The sequence below is a fragment of the Peromyscus eremicus genome, chromosome 11, assembly GCF_949786415.1.
Source record: "Peromyscus eremicus chromosome 11, PerEre_H2_v1, whole genome shotgun sequence".
Taxonomy (NCBI): domain Eukaryota; kingdom Metazoa; phylum Chordata; class Mammalia; order Rodentia; family Cricetidae; genus Peromyscus; species Peromyscus eremicus.
The window spans coordinates 11,610,138-11,628,216 of NC_081427.1; the positions used below are offsets into that span (position 1 = coordinate 11,610,138).

The 18,079-nt window shown below is 45.7% G+C and overlaps 1 protein-coding gene across 2 annotated transcripts in view; it reads left to right on the forward strand.

The window, feature by feature from the left end:
- Trio (trio Rho guanine nucleotide exchange factor) overlaps positions 1–18,079 on the forward strand; it is a 310,438-nt gene that overhangs the window by 104,777 nt on the left and 187,582 nt on the right. For both annotated transcript variants that reach the window (XM_059276653.1, XM_059276654.1), the window contains exons 2-3: positions 3,998–4,072; positions 8,248–8,362. In XM_059276653.1, the coding sequence (XP_059132636.1) occupies positions 3,998–4,072; positions 8,248–8,362 (190 nt within the window). The remainder of the gene's footprint in view (positions 1–3,997; positions 4,073–8,247; positions 8,363–18,079) is intronic.

An 18,079-nucleotide genomic window follows, 5' to 3' on the forward strand; every position in this document is an offset into this window, starting at 1 on the left:
GCACCTAGAGGTTTTGAATACTTTGCACCTAGTTTTGTCCAAAGCAAGTTGGCTGAAATTAGAAAGACAAAGAATATCCATTTGCCAGACATTGTATTTGTCACTTTAAGAAACAGGAGAGACCCGGGAGCATGGGCTTAGTGTTTATCCCAGATTGACATGCTTCTGGTCAGATAGCATTGTAAATACCTAACAGAATCCATTTGGACAGATACTATAGTGTTTAACTTCAGGGTGCAGCTGTCTTAAAATGAATATATTAAAATATTTAAATATTCACATTGAAGAAGGAGGGAGGAGAGAATGAACTTGAACCTAGAGAGAAATTCACTGAGCCCCGCTTACACAATGATTTCTGTTGATAATCAACTCCGGATTGCAGAGGCTGTTGTGAGCATTCTGAACATACACACTGTAGGCTTGACTCCAAAAGTACTTGTCGCTTGTCATTTAGTCCGAATCTGGGAAGCATCACTGTCCCCGGCTAGCGTTTCATTGAATTCCACAGTGGCTTCCCTGTCGTTCTCTGCGCTTTATCGCAGGTTTTATGTAACTTAAAAATGGACCAACTAAACACCCCTGATTTGGGCCGTTGACCATCCTTGCCTCCTGCCCACCCTTTCTCTCCATTCTCCTCTGTGTGGTCCTCTTGTCCATCAGCAAGCAGACCCTCTTGGTCATAGAAGTAAAAATGTTGCTGCCTCCTGGTCTCTGGCACAGAAATGTGGTATGGGTTCTCAGAAGGACCTCTTCAAATGGTGTTTGCAGCTGTATAACCTCACTGTGGCCCTAGGAAGAGGAAATGCTTCCAAGTGAAGGTCATTGAGTTCAGCAGCGAAACCCTTCTAATTCATGAATCAAAAAAGTTTTAGGAATTGGGCCCTTCTGTGGTGTGGTCTAGAACCTGTGGGGCAAGTAAAAGCCATTTATTTTTACTTTTAAAAAAAATTTATTTTTAAACAGCCGCACACTTTTGTTTTCATAAATAGCTCTCTCTCCAGGGAATGGGCCAGAACCTGCCTTTTTGATCAGAGGTGCCTTTGTGGTTAGGTTTTTAGCCTTTTCTGCTTTTTATTGAGTTAGATGATCTAGTTGCTGCAGTTTCAGAACTTATCCATGCTTCTGAGTCTTATCCTTAGCGGGTGGTTTTTTAGAACCTGGACATGAAATTTAGAATAGTACTTGGTGACCATCATCATATTAGCCATACACTCAGTTTCTTTGTGTGGTTACTTTTATATTTCTTCTCTTTTTTATTTCTTCCCTGTGTCCCTTTACTGTGGAATAATCAACCAGACATCACAAGCTGGTGGGGATTGATGATCTATCTGTCAGTGTTTGGACATACTGATATGTAACAGTGAAAATGTAACACGCTTTACAGTTCATCACTCACCCCCTTGCCTTTCCTCTCAGGAAGATTTCTGTTAATTGGATGGGGAAATTGGGGGACTGATAAAAGTCACTGACTGCAGCTCTGGGAGACTAAAGATGAGGTCGTCGGGGAGCGAGTCTGTCGCTCACAGTGGAGCATAGGAAGCTGAGGTTTTTCTAGTACGTTTTTCTTTCTGCATATTGAGCGCAAACCAGTATGTTTTTCTTCCTGTGTGGTGGCCTGAAATACAGCAACTGTAACTTGCGTTATCCACTCCATCATGGCCATCAATAAACGGATGTCGTTCAGAAGGTCATCAGTCATGGTCAAGAAAGCTTTGGAATTATGGCCCAAGTCACATAGCCCTTTCCTGATGTATCCTCAACACTGGGTGGAGGGCAGACTTCCGTTGGGGATTTTGTGACTGCTCAGGTTCTACAGGGCAGAACTGAGGACAGCAGGCAGTGGTACTCACTTCTTTGAGGGTTTTGTCCGGTGGATGGGTCTGAGTGAGCATTGGCTTGTAAGACTGTGAGAACATGGGAAGTGTACGTCCTCTTCCTGAACAGTGGGAAGGGACTTCTCTTGTCAGTCACCTTTAGGTTTGATCTACAGCTGCTGCAGATCTCCTCGTTCTCATGGGGCCCTGCAGCTTAGAAAACTTCTCCTAACCTGCCTTGTCAACAGTCTGTGTGGACTGTCTCCTGGAAGGCTGTCGTCAGACTGACACTTTTGCATCTCCCACACTGCCATCTTTACCCACCAGTGCACTCAAGTCCTCGCAGTGAGTCACGGTGACAGACAGAGCTGTGGAGACTAGATTGCATTCATTCCAGAGTTTTGTAGGAACCCAGAATGAAATTACAGAACTCTTGGCTCAGGTGTTTTCCCCTCTAGGGGGTTGCCAGCACATAGCAATGGTGTGTTTGGAAAGTAAAGTGGCCTGGTGACCTGGAGACCTGAGCTCTGAGACAAGTTTATCAGTACCTGGATGGGTCATGCCAGAAAGTTCTCTCAGAGCCTTGGTCCTTGTCCCCTGCCTCTGCCTCCTGAGTGCTGGGATTAAAGACATGCACCACCACTGTCTGGCTCAAATGTTTGATTTTTCAGAAGAACCACCCAAAACTTGCTCTTCATATGCAAGGCTCAGGAAAAAGCTAGGAGCTTGGGCCACTGAAGTTGATACACTGAAGTTGAGTCTTCTTTTTCCCCGATTTTCCCTCTCTGTTTCAATTCAACTACTACAGTACAACCCTGAGTATAACCTAGTTCTTGTTTTAACAGCTCCTTGGGCTTACACTGGGCCTTGTCCTCACAAACAGGCAGAATAAAGAAAAGTAAACTCAACACCATTCCCTTTTTCCAAGTGCATACTCCAATGCCTTGAGAGAGAATTGACATGTAGCCCAGGATGGCCTTGTCCTAGGGATCCTCCTGGAATCACAGGGGTGTGGCAGCATGCCTGGTTAACAGCATGCCTGGTTAACAGCATGCATGGTTAACAACAGCATGCCTGGTTAGCGTCCATGTGTATATGGACATATCAAGGCTAGGTCAATGCACACTAGAAATCCATTCATTTAATACTTTTAAATTCTTGGTCTACATCTATTACCGGTTGGGTGACCAAGATAACATTTTGGATCTTTTTCTTGTGCTCTTTGACAAAGCCAGGAAAATGGGGATGGGAAAGCTATCTTATTTTTTCCCGGAGAGTATCTGTTAGTGGTGGCAGCTGTAGTATTAGTTGTAATGGGCATCTGGCCTTAGACTGGTTACCTCTGATAGAGTCCAAGACAGTATCCTAAGGCCTGACCATGAGTAAGAAAAAATTGTATCCCCATTCCTAGGTGAGCAAGCTGGGCATGTTTTAGCCACAGTTCATTCTACTTAGATGTTAGCTTGTCTTAAGTTGCAGGCTGCGTTCTGATTTTATGTAACATAAAAATTGTTACATGTTTTTTTGTTTTTGTTTTTTGTTTTTTTTTTTCCTGAGATTTTCTAGGGTGAAGAAGAGTTAGTTTTTAGTGAGTGACCTTAGCCACCTCAGAAGTTGGAGTAGCAACGGCTTGCCGTAGCCGTTGATGTTCCTTTGCAGGGTACAACCCAAAAAGCATAGAAGGAGAGAGAGCCAGGAGGGAACATTGGCCAGTGTGGGTTATGCATGACCCCCTCTGTTTGCTGGGCAACCAGACTTGGAAGACTAAGAGGAGGAGACTTTGAGCTCCCCCTAGAGGCTTTACTGGGCTACGGCTAGCAGGCTTCACAGCAAGCTGCTAATGTTGCAGTTTTCTTTGGCAGTTATCTAAGTTTTACAAGGTTAGAATGAAGATTTGGCAAATGATTGGGGCTGATTGCATATTATGTCATCTGGGAACAAATTGTTATTGCTAGCATGGCTGAGAGTCTTTTGGAATACTGTCTGTGGACATATGTAAAGACTGTGATTCATCATTAAAATAGAAGGAAATGGTGGGGTCAGAGTCTCATGTGTTCACACACGGTCATGTTTCTTAATTGATTTATTGGTTATGGTGAACGTTGAGGTGTTGGCACTGGGTAGAATGGGCACTACACGTCAGTCAGGCAGCCCAGTGACTGTTTTCTCTCTGTGTCTTTCAGGGTTTCGGAAAAATGATGAAATGAAAGCTATGGATGTTTTGCCAATTCTGAAGGAAAAAGTCGCCTATCTCTCAGGTAAAATCTGACTTTCCAGTCTGCTTTACTTGACTGCTCAGAGTTTGAGTAAAGTAGCTCACTTGCCGCAGCATATAAAAGCATCAGCATTTCGTGGACTTTAAAAACTCTTTTATTCTTGAAAATGAATGCCCAAGGCATTTCTGAGGCCATGTGCACATCATAAGCCAGCGAACCCTGCTGATGACACTGTGTTCTGGCTGTCACTCTGCAGATATTGGGCTGCTCTGCCGGAGCTGTGACGTGGAACAGCTGCTTGTTAAAACTAAACACCTTAGTGTCAGCAGTTGGGAGTGTGACCGTGTAGACATACTCAGGAGTTTTTAACCTCTGTCTTGTCCTGTATGGCTCTTGATTCCCTCATCTGGGAGGAAAGCCTCCTGTCTCCCAGATGGATACCCATTCCCGGAGTTGTTAGAAGCCATATCTTCAGCTGGCTCTGAAGTCCTGGCAGTTTCCACCAGCTGATCCCCCCACCCCCACCCCCCGTAAGAAGACACTTGCCTTTCATTCCTAGCCCTCCCCGCACAGTGTGGAGGTGGACAGCCCAGCCCCCTTGCCTGTGTCCACTCTCTCCTCTGCACAAGGATGTCTGTGCTGCTGGCCCTTCGCTTCCTGCCTGGAGTCTATGTGCAAGTTTACAAGATTGTAACAGTGAACATGAGTGAGACTCCCGTGTCCCTGGGTGCTGTTGCCTCGGTCCTCCTTCCACTGTCTAAAACAAGCTTGCTGTGCCAGCCCATGTGGCCTCCGGTGGCCTCTCAGGTTTAATGTGCAGCACCGTAACCACTTTGTTCTGGGTGTCCTGGGGGCATGTGCTTCTGTATGTTTTTAAGATGACGCTTCTGTGGTGTTTTGGCTAGTCTTGTCTCTGCTCACTCTTTTAGCCTTAAGACTGTCTGTTGATTTTAGAGAAGTGAATCTAATTTATAATAAATCTGCATGATTAGTAAAGAGTGTAAAAGTGCACAGAAAGAAGGGGCTTTGAGTTGTTGGAAGTTCTTAGATATAGATAGACAGACAGGCAGTCAGATAGACAGACAGACTGACTGATGACTCATGGATTACAATCCACTGAGTTTTGAAAGTCATGTTTATTTACTCTTTCCAAGTCATTCCTGATAGTTTGTATAATGGCTTATACCAGTTTGTAAACTACTGGTTTTGTACTTAAAGTTGGAGTAACTAAAAGATTGTACTTGTGAATCCAAGAGGCATCATGAGGAAGTTCCATAGGTCCATCTGTCTGGAACGCAGAGCCTGGGTCTGAGAAGAAAGCCCTCTGCCCTCTGCTCCTGGGCACCGAGACCTCTCTTGTACCACCCTGCTCTTCCTGGAAGGGCAGGGGGTGGGCGCGTACAGACAGGTGGATGGATATGACTGCTGGGTTTTATTTGCCTCCATTCCCTTATTAGGCAGTTAATTCAGAATTTATTACCATGGCATTTTTATTTAACTTACTGTCAAACCCAAACCTTCTTGCCTTTTAACAAATCAAAAAATAAAACCACCGGGCTTAGGAATTTCTCATAAATCTTCAGTGAAAGTTTAATTCTACAAAGGTAGAGCTCTGGTGGAGAGAGATGGTTCGCAGTGACCGCAAACGAGGACAGAACATTGGAAATGATTAAGGACAGCAGAGCATTAACCAACTGTGCAAGCCAAGTATAGTGAGGAGGTGTTACCACACTCGTAGTACTTCCCAGCTTCTGACCGGAATTCACTGGGTCACGTGAGCTCACGTGACACTTTGAGGCTCTTGTTACCTTGAATATGAAAGGAGGAGGGAGAAGTTGTAAAAGTAAATTGATTACGTACACTGTAATTTTAGGAAACGTCCCAAAGAACGAATGGATTCTCAGAAACAATTTTTACTTCTAACTTCAGTTACCTTTTTTTAAAATTATGGTATAATTTTGCATACTGTTACAGTGCTTTTAAGAGTAGATTCCGTGTGGCCACAGGCTGTGCAACCATTACCATGGCCTACTTCTAGAACATCTTTATCTTTCTCAAACAACTCCAACTTACTCCCTTTCCTCCACCCTAGAAATCACTCATCTACTTTATCCTGTGACTTCAGTTTGTGTCATATTAGGGAATACTGTGGCACTCCTGCAAAGTGCTCCATGAATTGGCGTTATGTTGTGGACCTTGTAATTTGTTAGGCAGGATGGCCAATCCCTAGAATTGTAAAACAATTATAACAAAAAAAGAAGTGCTCTTCATTACAGTGCCTTGTCTGGGCCCAAACCCGATACTGTAATGGCTTGTACCAGTTTGTAAACCACTGGTTTTCACTTGAAGTTGGAGTAACTAAAAGATTGTACTTGTGACTCCAAGAGGCATCACCAGGAAGTTCTGCAGCTCCATCTGTCTGGAACACCGAGTGTAGATGTGAGAAGACAGCCCTCTGCCCTTCTGCTCTTGGGCACCGAGACCTTTGTTGTACCACTCTGCTCCTCCTGGAAGGGCAGGAGGTGGGTGCATACAGAGAGATTACAAATTTGAGGGTAGCCTGGGCTACATAGTGAGACCCTGTTTCCAAGCAAAAGGTTTCCCATGGGAACAGAACAGCCCTTATTAGTTAAACCTAGTTAGAGCTAGAAGGGCTTTAATAAAGGTTGGCCAAATTTTGATGAGTTATTCTGAGATATTGAGATACACTTATTGGTTGATATCTCTAAAAGCCAGTTAGGATTTCTTGAACTTGAACATGACCTCAAAATACACATTGCTCTTAAGACAGCAACATATGACTACTTTACATGGGTTAAGTGAGATTAATTGGTACATCTCCATGATGTTTAACGTCAGGGATGGTGGGTTGAAAGATGCCCTCCAAAGGCCAGGAGTTAGCAGTGTGGTGGTTTTCAGAGTTAATTAGGCCATGAGAGGGCTCCTCCTCATGAATGAGATGAAGGCCCTGGTGAAGGGGCTTACAGAGTTCCATCCTGATGGTGGATGTATCCTTCCCCAGAGCGTTCAGTCTGACAGCACCTTGACCTTGGACTTCCCAGCGTACAGAAGCAGAAGCAAATAAATTTCTGATCTCTATAAGCCACCGAGTCTGTGGCATTCTGTGAGTGCACAAACAGGGAGACTGAGTCTGCCCTGGTTATGGTTGATATACCCAGTGAGACTCCATTGGAAAAAACTAATTTTTTTATTTGCCAAAGGTATGGATTGCAGATAACTTCTTGGTTAGGGGTGCGACCCCACGTCCACTTCCCCTCTTAGTGCTGGGACCCTATCTGGCTCTAACCTGTGCAGGTCTTAAATGTGCTGCTGTAGTCTCTGAGTTTATGTGTGCCTCAGACCTGTAGGAAAGATGCTGTTTTCTTGAAGTCGCCCACCACCTCTGGCTCTTAGACCTCTGCCTCCTTTTCTGTATTGCTTCCTGAGCCCTGAGGGGAAGGGTTTAATGGAAACATCCTGGCCAGAGCAGTGAGATGCCACAGGTCCCAGTTTGTATAAGGCCAGTCATTGGTGTGATGTTTGAAGAACATTCTTCTTTACTTTTTAAGGCTGAGAGAGTAAGATTTCCCTTAGTGGAAAAAAGAAAATTTAGAATGCAGGAGACAGAAGAAAAGTGTAAGGGAGCTAGAGAGAGAGGAGAGAGAGAGGAGAGAGGGGGAGCTAGAGAGAGAGGGGGGAGCTAGAGAGAGAGGAGAGTGAGTGAGAAAGAGAGAGAGAGAGGGCAGAGCTAGAGAGAGGGCGGAGCTAGAGAGGGCGGAGCTAGAGAGGGAGGAGCTAGAGAAGGAGGAGCTAGAGAGAGAGGAGCTAGAGAGGGCGGAGCTAGAGAGGGCGGAGCTAGAGAGAGAGAAGAAAGAGAGAAGAGGTTAAGGTAAATAAAGCAGTTGTATTGGGTACCAGAGTCCCCACCTCTTCAAACTTAAAGAAAGGGGTTCTTCCTATATATTAGAAGAAAAAGACAAGGTCGTCTGTGATATCTGCCAATTACCCTTAGAACCCAGGACTTTTCTGAGTCTCGTGAGAACACAGGTGGGCAAAGACAGCACAGACGATGGAGTCTGTAAAACCCTTTCTGACTGTGCGGTGGGTTTAGCTGCAGTTCCCAGTGGATGGCTGAGGTTGCAGGACTTGTGAGGGCATGTAGAAAGTTCTGTCTGATCTCACCTCACCTAAGCATGTTCCCAATGTTTATTTTGTAGGTGGTAGAGATAAGCGTGGAGGTCCCATTTTAACATTTCCAGCCCGCAGCAATCATGACAGAATACGGCAGGAGGATCTCAGGAGACTTATTTCATACCTAGCCTGCATTCCTAGGTAAGTTCTGGGAGACTGCCTTGTCAACTTCTGCAGTTACAGGAGGTGTGGCCTGCTCTCGAGAAAACCTCTATAAAGAGCAGGTCTAATTCCAAGGAGATCAAACGTAAAATTAAGTTATCACCTTTATTTTTATTGCCATTTTATAACCATTTTACTCAAAACACTCTGGATGAGGAACCATTCGGCAGGCTTTTATCAGTGCAGGGCACTGAGTGTTCATGGTGGGTTTTGCATGCTCACTTAGCTGGGATTCTAGGATCCCACACTGCTGGATTTTTAGAAATTTAGAAACCAGGTGGTGGTCTTTAGTGAGTCCAATACCAAGGAAGGTCCAATTGCCTGGATCATTAGAAACTTGTTATTTTTGACAACCTGCTTTCTTATGCTAAGCTTCTGTGCATTACAGATACTCTTTTGACTTGATCGTGAAGTTTGTGAGGCATTAAAAATCCTTATCAGCTAGTATACTGGCTTACCAGTTTGGAAACACCATTAAATCAGAGACACTGGTGATAGGGAGTGTTTTGGTGTGGATGTTGACCACCACTGAGGACAAGCACTGCTCTGTTTCCCAGGGAGTCTGAGCGAGGAGCAGTGAGTTAGGAGAAACGGGCCTGCATCTATACCCATGGAAAGTGCAAGCTCTGATTCTGCCCCAACCCGGGGGTGTCTGTCTCGCTTGTACAACTGACGATACAATGGGTAGAAGTAGTTTGTTCTTGTATGAAAATCTCGACTTCATTATTCCAGTTCGCTTTTAGAAAGTAGAGTGAATTTAGATATAATCTAAGGGGAGAGCCATGTTGGATATAAGAGAGGGGTGTTTGTGGAAGGTTGCATGTTTGCCTCCCTTTGAAGAAGGTAAATCCTTAGGTGTTTACATCCTGAAAGGCACATGTTATAGGGAAGTATGAACTGCATTGATGGTAGAGTGAGGAGGCGTTTTCAAGGAGCCCAAATTAGGGTGCGCAAAAGTAGTAGGACCTGGGATGGATAGTAACTTTCAGAGACCTGTCCTGCAACAGAAGAGTATAACATGTCAGTGTGATGGTTGGCCTTCTCAGCGTGGCTGGATTTTGAATCACCTAGGAGACACACCTTCAGATGTATTTAGGAGAAAGTTTCAGGAGAGGTTTAGTTGAGGAAGCAAGACCCTCCCTGTACATGGGAGGCTGTAGCTAGAGTTTTCCTGCCTGGCCCACCTCAGGACAAATCTCTCTCACCTGCCAGACCCACAGCCGCTCAGACCCGACCAAGTAAACACAGAGACTTATGTTGGTTACAAACTGTATGGCCGTGGCAGGCTTCTTGCTAACTGTTCTTACAGCTTAAATTAATCCATTTCTATAAATCTATACCTTGCCACGTGGCTTGTGGCTTACCGGTACTTTACATCTTCCTTGTCCTGACAGCGGCTGGCAGTATCTCTCTCACCCAGCTTCTTGTTCTCTCAATTCTCCTCTCTGTTAGTCCCGCCTATACTTTCTGCCTGGCCACTGGCCAATCAGTGATTTATTTATTGACCAATCAGCAACACATTTGACATACAGACCATCCCACAGCAGGAGGCACCATCTTGGGTACCTAGAGCAAACAAAGGGAAGAGGAACCAAGAGACCCACCCCAGTGAGATCCGTCTCTGTCTCCTGATAAGTACGGTGTGTCTGGCTGCTGACAGGTGGAGTCACTCCTGTCACTGCCCTCTTCTGTTGTTGACTCCTGCAGACCACAAGTCAGGACAAATCCTGCCTTCCATACATTGCTTTTTCAGGATTTTGTCACAACAGTGAGGAAAGTAGCCAATACAGAAGCTTGGGATAGCAGAGGCGCCTCTGCTGTGGCTGCCTGACTGAGTGGTCAGACTGTTGAAATTTGTAGGACTGCAGAAGTGTAGGACAGCAGGTAGAGGACCCTAGAATCCCATAAGCAGCACTCAATTGGACATAGTAGTGGGGCTCCAGGAGACCAGAATGACCAATGTAAAGACGATCATGGGGTTTCATGATGGAATAAGGATTCTAGTATGAACTGGGATAGAGGTCATTTGTGACATATTGTGACCAAGAATCTGGCTGTGCTCTGCCTGCATCCTGAAAACTTGACGCTGAACTCCAGTGAGACAGTCTTAAGTTATTTGCCAGAGGAAATTTCAGGACAGTGTAACCTCCAGGATGTGACGTGGCCGCCGCTTCCTGAGTCCCTTCATTTCTTGGTGAGGAAGAAGAGGAGCAAGAAGTGAGAACGTGCAGTTAGCTGAGGAAGACAGTGAGACAAGTGTCAGGGTAAGGCAGGAAGACGGCCCCTGGCAGAGAGACCATGGAGAAAGACAACTCCACAGCAGCCCTCATCCCTCTCTGCTTCCACATGGCCCGCAGTGCACCCAGCCTCCTCTTGATCCTGCTGCCGTCAGCCAAGATAAGAACTCTCCTTGCTTCAGTTGCTTTCGTTAGGTTTGAGAAAAGTGACTACTGCCGTTGATGTCAGTGCCGTGGGTTTGAGGTAAACAGAGTCCTGCAGGTAGAGCTGATTGTCATCAGGTCGAACAGCCTGACTTGAACTCCTAATACTTACATAGTGGAAGGAGGGAACTTTATACAGTTTTCTTCTGGTCTCCCTGAACACACACCTACACATACAACTAAATGTTAAAAAAATTAAGAAAAAATTTTTTAAGTTGAAGTACTAAAATATGTGATGTATTACTATCCTTCCCTGCTTAGTTCGATGCCAGAGTAGGTAGTTGTGCCCTCTGATACCAAGCCTTGCAATAGACAACAAAAGTCAGCTTTGCCCTTGATGGTACAACCTGCTGAGGATATTCTTGACTTTTTCCATTAAAATATTCATTGGAATACAGTCACTATGTGTCTGCAGTGACCAGGTAACAGAGCCTGCAAGGGTGGGCTGTGGCTGTCTCACAAGCGTGGAGTACATGCTTAGCATGTGCAGGGTCATGGGTTCCATGCCTGGTACCTGAAATTGAATTTAATATTCATTCAGGCGACTCAAAAATAATTGAGCAATTGGAAAAGTACATGCAACTAATAATTGGTTATCTGGTTACAAAGTCTGCATTGGTGTAAGTGGAAAAGGTTTACTTTTCATTGATATTATTGTACAACCAGTTCATGTACATTGTGGCTCATCTGGGTGACAGACCCTTCAAACAATATTTGCGTGTGTGTGTGTGTGTGTGTGTGTGTGTGTGTGTGTGTGTGTAAAATTTTGAGCATACATACAGAAGTAGACCAGTGCAACAAGCACCCATGCACTTATAACTGAGTTTCACCATTTTTCAGATTTTACCAATCTTGTTTTTCTCCATAATTTGCCCCTGGAGTATTTTATAACACCCCAAACATCATGTAGTTTCTCTCATAAACACTTGAGTATGTTTGATGATGCTTCATGTACTGAATGAAGTCACTTTATTTCATTACCTTGATTACTTTTGTATTTACAATCCCAAGTGACAAGAAATAGCATTTTGTTTGGCTTTGTTTAAAGAGTAAATTAACAAGTAACTGATGTATTTGCTGAGCGATGATGGAGAAAGCTCTGTGGTGGTCCTATTGGAGAGAGGTGGATACAGCCTGAGTCCCCTCTCTGAAGTCCTTCAAGCTCAATGCCTCCTGGGAGCATTCCAGTACAGACATCTGTTTCTTTATAGATAAATAGGATCAATAAATGTCATCAGCAAATTAATAGTGTGGCCATTTTCTTGGACCTAGAGGTTTGCTTGTAATACAATTTGCGTGATCATTTGTGAAAGGTTGTGAGAGGCACAAACCTGGCTTTCCCTTTGTCTAGGTTCTGAGGGCCTTTGTGACCTCTGTCTATTCCAGCAATACTCTTCTGAAATTCGAAGATAACCCTCAGCTTAGCTCTTGGCCAGGTAGTGTAGGTAGGGCTCATGGCCATATGTGAAGTGTGGTGATGGAGGCCTAGGCTGATGACCTGGGACCATTCCTCAGTGACTGCTGTTGGCTTTCTGATACGGGAAAGATGGTGATAACCAGTCTGTCTTCGGTCACTGTGAGTGTTGAGTAAGGTTGTTCATGTGCACCTCTCACAGGGGTTGGTATGTAGTAGCTGTCTCAGAAATAGTGCAAGAATTTCTTCCCTCCGTACTCGCTCCTCTGTTTCTCCTTCTGCATGGTATTCTAGGTAAACTAGACTGCAGTCTTTGGCTGCAAGTCCCACCAGTGAACATGAATGTGACCTGTGCTCCTGTGGTGTTTGGGTTACCGCTGCTATCCCCTTAAAAAACATCAGCAGTTAGAGACTTGCCATGCAAGTGTGATAACCAAAATTTGTACTCCCAGCGTGCACAAGTGTCAGTTTGGTGTGGTGGCCTACTTGTGATTCCAGCCTTGGAAGGCTGAGCTGGGGATTCTCAGAGCAAGCTGACTAGTGAGACTAGCTGTATCAGTGAACTCTGGGTTTGATTGGGAAAGCCTGCCTCAGTGAGTAAAGATAGAAGTGAGATCCAGGATGGTTCCTGGATCAACCTTGGCCCTCCACATACACATATGTGTACATGTGTACATATAGTGACCACATGCATACAAACATGCACATACAGACACAGAAGTAGGAAAGGAGAAAAAGCCAACAGTTTGAAACCACAGGGTGGGTCCACAGGACCAGTTTGAGGTGGCTTTCCCCACCCATGCCTGGAGGGGCACTGGCAGCGGAAGTCTGCATAGCATCCCGGGTTCTACAGGTGTGAAAATAGCCTTCTCTGTGGCTTTTGCTATTGCTGCTTGAACTTTATCCTGTGCTCCTAAGAGTTCTAGAGTGGTTTACCTCATTTAGGACGTTTTCTAGAAGCTAAACTGATGAGCCCTCCTGACTCTCTGACTCTAGTTGCTCACAAGTAGTATGAAGACCGTTAACGCACTGATTTGAGAACACTCAGGAAGGCTTTCTTCATCTCAGAACACAGGAAACTGGGCTTGCTTTTTCAAAGACCCATGTCAGAAGGGGCCTAAGTTTTATGTAAGTTTTTTGTTTTATAGATGATATGAGTCTCTTAGGTAAAACTACTAGAGGAACTAGTTAAAGTCACATTTTCCCAAGATCAGTTCCTGTCTTCAGGAGACGGGGCCAGGAGGCCAGGCTGCATGTGTCCCTTTGATCATGGGGTACAGCAGTTAGACTCAGGGGTGTTTGCAAGTCACTGCTTTCCCTGGGATACATGGATTTCAACGTGAAAAAAAAAATCACACCACAAAAGACTCTTTGTGCCCAGCTCAGCTCAAGTTCTGCGATTACCACTCACAGAAGCCACTGGGAAAGCTACTGGGTGGGGACAGTTTGATGGTGGAATCGGAAGAGTTAATCCTTCTGTAAGCCATACCAGGCAAGCATGGTACCTTCTAGTTTGTTCTCCGCTCTCGCCTGTTGTTAAGCCTGGGGTTATAAAGGATCCCTTTTAAGCTCCTTTCAAGTAGAGGGGCTTTACAGTTTACGTGTATACTGCCTAGGACCATGCTAGGAGAAAGACAGTCGGAAGGTAATTTTAATAATACCGTGGTTTAGTGAGGAGTGATACATGAAATGTAGTCTACCAAACAGCCTGTGGTGAAACAAACAAGATAGATGGCGTCTGTTTTCGGTGGTCCTGGAGTGGGCTGCTTCAGCAGGGTATATACTTCTTTTGAGATGTAGCAGCTAGGCATGCCTCCTCCTAGGCCATGGCTACCCTAGCTCCTTCTGGATCTTTGCACTGTCTATACACGGAACCTTGGAGGATCACAAACCCAGTTAGAACCCATGGAGACCCCAGGATGCTTAATGTCCGTGATCTGGGGACATTAGGCTTGAGGAGTGGGGCCAGGAAACAGCGATGCCTGTGCCTGTGATATTAGCAGCGTTGTGGCCCTGGCCCTGCCTGGGATGGGGAGCAGTGAGAACAATAGTGTGAGAGTTGGAGCCACTTTTCAGCCTCCATCAGCTGATACGTATACGGGGAGTGTATTGGTCACTTTCTTATTGCCGTAGCCAAATACCCAACAGGAGACGATTGTTTTAAGGGTTTTTTTTTAAGGGTTTTTTTTTTTTTTTGATTATCTGTATTATGGGGTGTGCAAGCAAGAGCAGGTACCTATAGAGACTCATGGTAGTGGGTCCCTGGAGCTGGAGTTAAGGTGGTGGTGAGTTGTTGGCTGTGGGTGCTGGGTGCTGGGAACTGCCGGGCCCCCACTGCATGAGCAGTATGTGCTCTTGACCACTGAGCCATTTTTTAAGCCCCAGGATTGATTTTAACTCATGGTTTCAACTGGTGTCAGTCTGTCAGAGTGGAGAGGGTTGCCGGAGCAGAGCATTTCACATCATAGTGGCAGGAGGGGAGGGAAGGGATAGAGGAAAGGGTCAGGGCAAGATACAGCAAGGATTGTGTTAGTAAACTGCTTCTTGGAATAATATCGTCATGATGAATTCATCAAGGGATGAATCTGTCCATTAGGGCAAAACTCTCATGTTCTCGTCTGGAAATCCTATCAGATACTGCAAAAGGTATACTCTACTAATCCCATTAGTTCAGTTAAGTGGACAAGGTTAACCAGCACAGGGTACTAACAGGTTATTCATAGCATTTTAAAACTTCATTACTGTTTGCTTTGGGTTGTCGCTTCCTTTCTGTCGCTGTGGTGGAACACCCTGACCACAAGCAACTTGGGAAGGAAAGAGTTTCTTTGGCTTACACTTCCTGGTCATAATCCAGCATTGGCAGTCAGGACAGGAACTCAGGGCAGAGGTCTGGAGCAGGAACCATGGAGGAACGCTGCTCACTGGCTTGCTCTCTGGGTCATGCTCATCTAGCTTTAGTATACAGCTCAGACTCACCCTCCCACAGAGTGCTGGGCCCTTTCACACCAATCAAGCAGGGTCCTCACAGACATGCCCTTGGGCCAGTTGGAGCTGGGAAATCCTCAATTGAGCCTCCTCAGATGACCTTAGGCTATGGCAAATAGACAGCTAAAGCTAATTAGGACAGGTGAGAAGCAAGGCTGTTGGGACATCTGTTTCCTCTCCCCGGCTTTAACCACTCTGCTCTTGTGCCTGCAAACCAGGGCTCCTTTGAGTTCCACAACAGACACTTCTGGGATATTTATGTAACACACCTTCTAGAACCATGTGGGTGTCCTGTTGAACTTTGCATTTGTGAAACTTTGAAAACTAGTTACTGTGATGGTCGAAGCAGCACCGGGAAGGAAGTGAGGTGCCTGGAGGCACTGGAGGGGGAAGGGCAGAGGGAGGGGGGCCACGCCTATGGAAGAGAGAATGAAGTTAGCTGTAGTTGACATTTGCTTTCTTTGCGTTTTAGCAATATCTAGCAATAACAATCTTCTGGACTTTCAGTTGAAAGTGGTTTTGGAAGGTGATTGCACAAGGCAGAAATCGTAAAGGTGGAGTATTTATGTTAGGTGCAGACCTCCTCACAGCCTCACTGAGATCCATCAGGTCTCAGGTATGTTTCCCAGACCCCTAGGCTGGTCTTTACCTGGCTGTAGTCTGTTGCTGTCGCCTACCCAGAGTGGACCATTGGAGTCTACCTTGTAATGATGGGTTATAGTGGTGTCTTAGCTCTGGGGTTATTTAGAAGCCAGCGCCGAATTTTTGTAAATACCCTTGATATTACATCGTAGCAAGAAACATGCTTTTCTTCTTCTTCTTCTTCTTCAAGGGTGTTGACTCTCATTTTTTGTTTGCTTTTTTGTCTTACTGGTTATGTTTTTGTTTTTGAGACCAAGTCTCATGAAGTCCAGGCTATCCCAGCGATGCAATATATAGTTGAGGATGGCTTTGAACTTATCTTCCTGTCTCCACCTGCGAGGTATGGAGAATACAGATGTGTACCCCCACATCTACTTTATTGAGTCTGGCAGTTGAACCCAGGGCTTCCTTCCTGTGAGACAGACACCCCGCCCACTGAGATACGTCCCTAGCCCTCCACATATATTTAATATTTATTGCAGATGTACATCATATAGACTTTCTATCTTCTCCAGTGTTGAGATTTAATGAAATTAGCAACTGCCCCCTTTCTTTCTGAGATGGGTCTCTGTTTTTGTTTTTTTTGTTGTTGTTTTGTTTTGTTTGTTTGTTTGTTTGTTTGTTTGTTTGTTTTTGGAGACAGGTTTCTCTGTGTAACAGCCCTAGCTGTCTTAGAACTACCTCTGTAGACCAGGCTGGCCTCAAACTCACAGAGATCCGCCTGCCTCTGCCTCCGAATGCTGAGTTCAGAGGCTTGTGCCACCACTGCCCGGCTCTGAGGTGGGTCCTGCTTGCTGCCTCTGCCAGTCTCACGCTTGGCTCCAGTGACCTCCTTCCTCAGCATCCTTGTGCCCGAGCTGCAGGCACTGAACACCATGTCTGGCTGCTGCTGACTGTTTTGTTTGTTTAACTGCCAGGAGCCCAGAGAGGAAGAACATGGTGCTCCTAACACAGTCTTGATTTGTGCCGGGAGCTAGCATTGTTACCCACTACCACATTCATACCTTCTCTGCAAGCAGAAGTACTGCACGCACAAACCTAGATTTTCCTCACAGAGCTTGCCAAAATGATGTCACTAACCCCCTTAGTGGGACAGGGTTAGACAGGGCAAAGAAACCACAGCCGGACTTTGCAAAGCTCCCAGCATCGCCACCCAGGCCAGTGGGTTGTTGACTTTGCTTGTGGTCTTAGGATTCCTGAAGTAGCTGCTGTCCCTAACCTGGGCCCTCCACACCACACTGTGAGTTTGTAAGCCCGTAGTGCTTGCTGCCCAGGGGCCTTCGTCTGTTGTAGTTACTAAACTAGTATGTCTCATCAGTTAACAATACACAAAAGGCCAGTGAAGTAAGTGGTTGCTTTTGACAGAATGCAACACCATATCGCTGAAGAATTAAAATCTTAAAGGCTTGTGAAGCCGAACCCTGTTTGAATCTTTCCTTTGTGGTCTGGTTCTGTTCTCTGACCGAGGGAGGCGGGCAGGCATTGTTGAGCTGCCCAGGTAAAAGGGCAATGCACTCTGGTTCTTGAGGTGGGTACTTCATGTGGGTTCTACCCCAGGTAGCTTTCTCTAACATCCAAGCTGTAGGAGCTGCAGCTCTGTGTGTGTGTGGGGGGACCCAACACAAGCATGCCTGCTGGGGGGTGTATGCATGTTTGTGTGTAGGTAGATATACTTGTGTGGGTGTGGTCTTGGAAGGTCAGAAGAGGGAATTAGAAGTCCTGCTCTAATGTTTCTGGCCTTACCCTGGAGTGTCTCTGAAGCTGGAGCTAGGCTGGCAGCCAGCAAGCCCCAGGATGCTGCTCTTTCTATCCTCCACAGTGCTGGGGTTACAGGCATGCATGGCCACACCATTTCCCACTTATTTTGTTTGTTTAAGTGTTTTGCCTGCCTGTCTTATCTGTGCACCGCCTACACACACACACACACACACACACACACACACACACACACCATACACACACACACACACACACACACACACACACACACACACACACACCATACACACACACCATGCAGTAACCATGAAGGCCAGAAGAGGGCCTCAGATCCCCTGGGACTGGAGTTAGATATGGCTATGCGCTACCATGTGAGTGCTGGAAAGGGAACTTTGGTCCTCTGGAGGAACAGCCAATGGTCTTCATCTTAACACACCCCAGTTTTTTAATGTGGGTGCTGGGGATTTGAACTCTGGTCCTCATACATACTTGTGC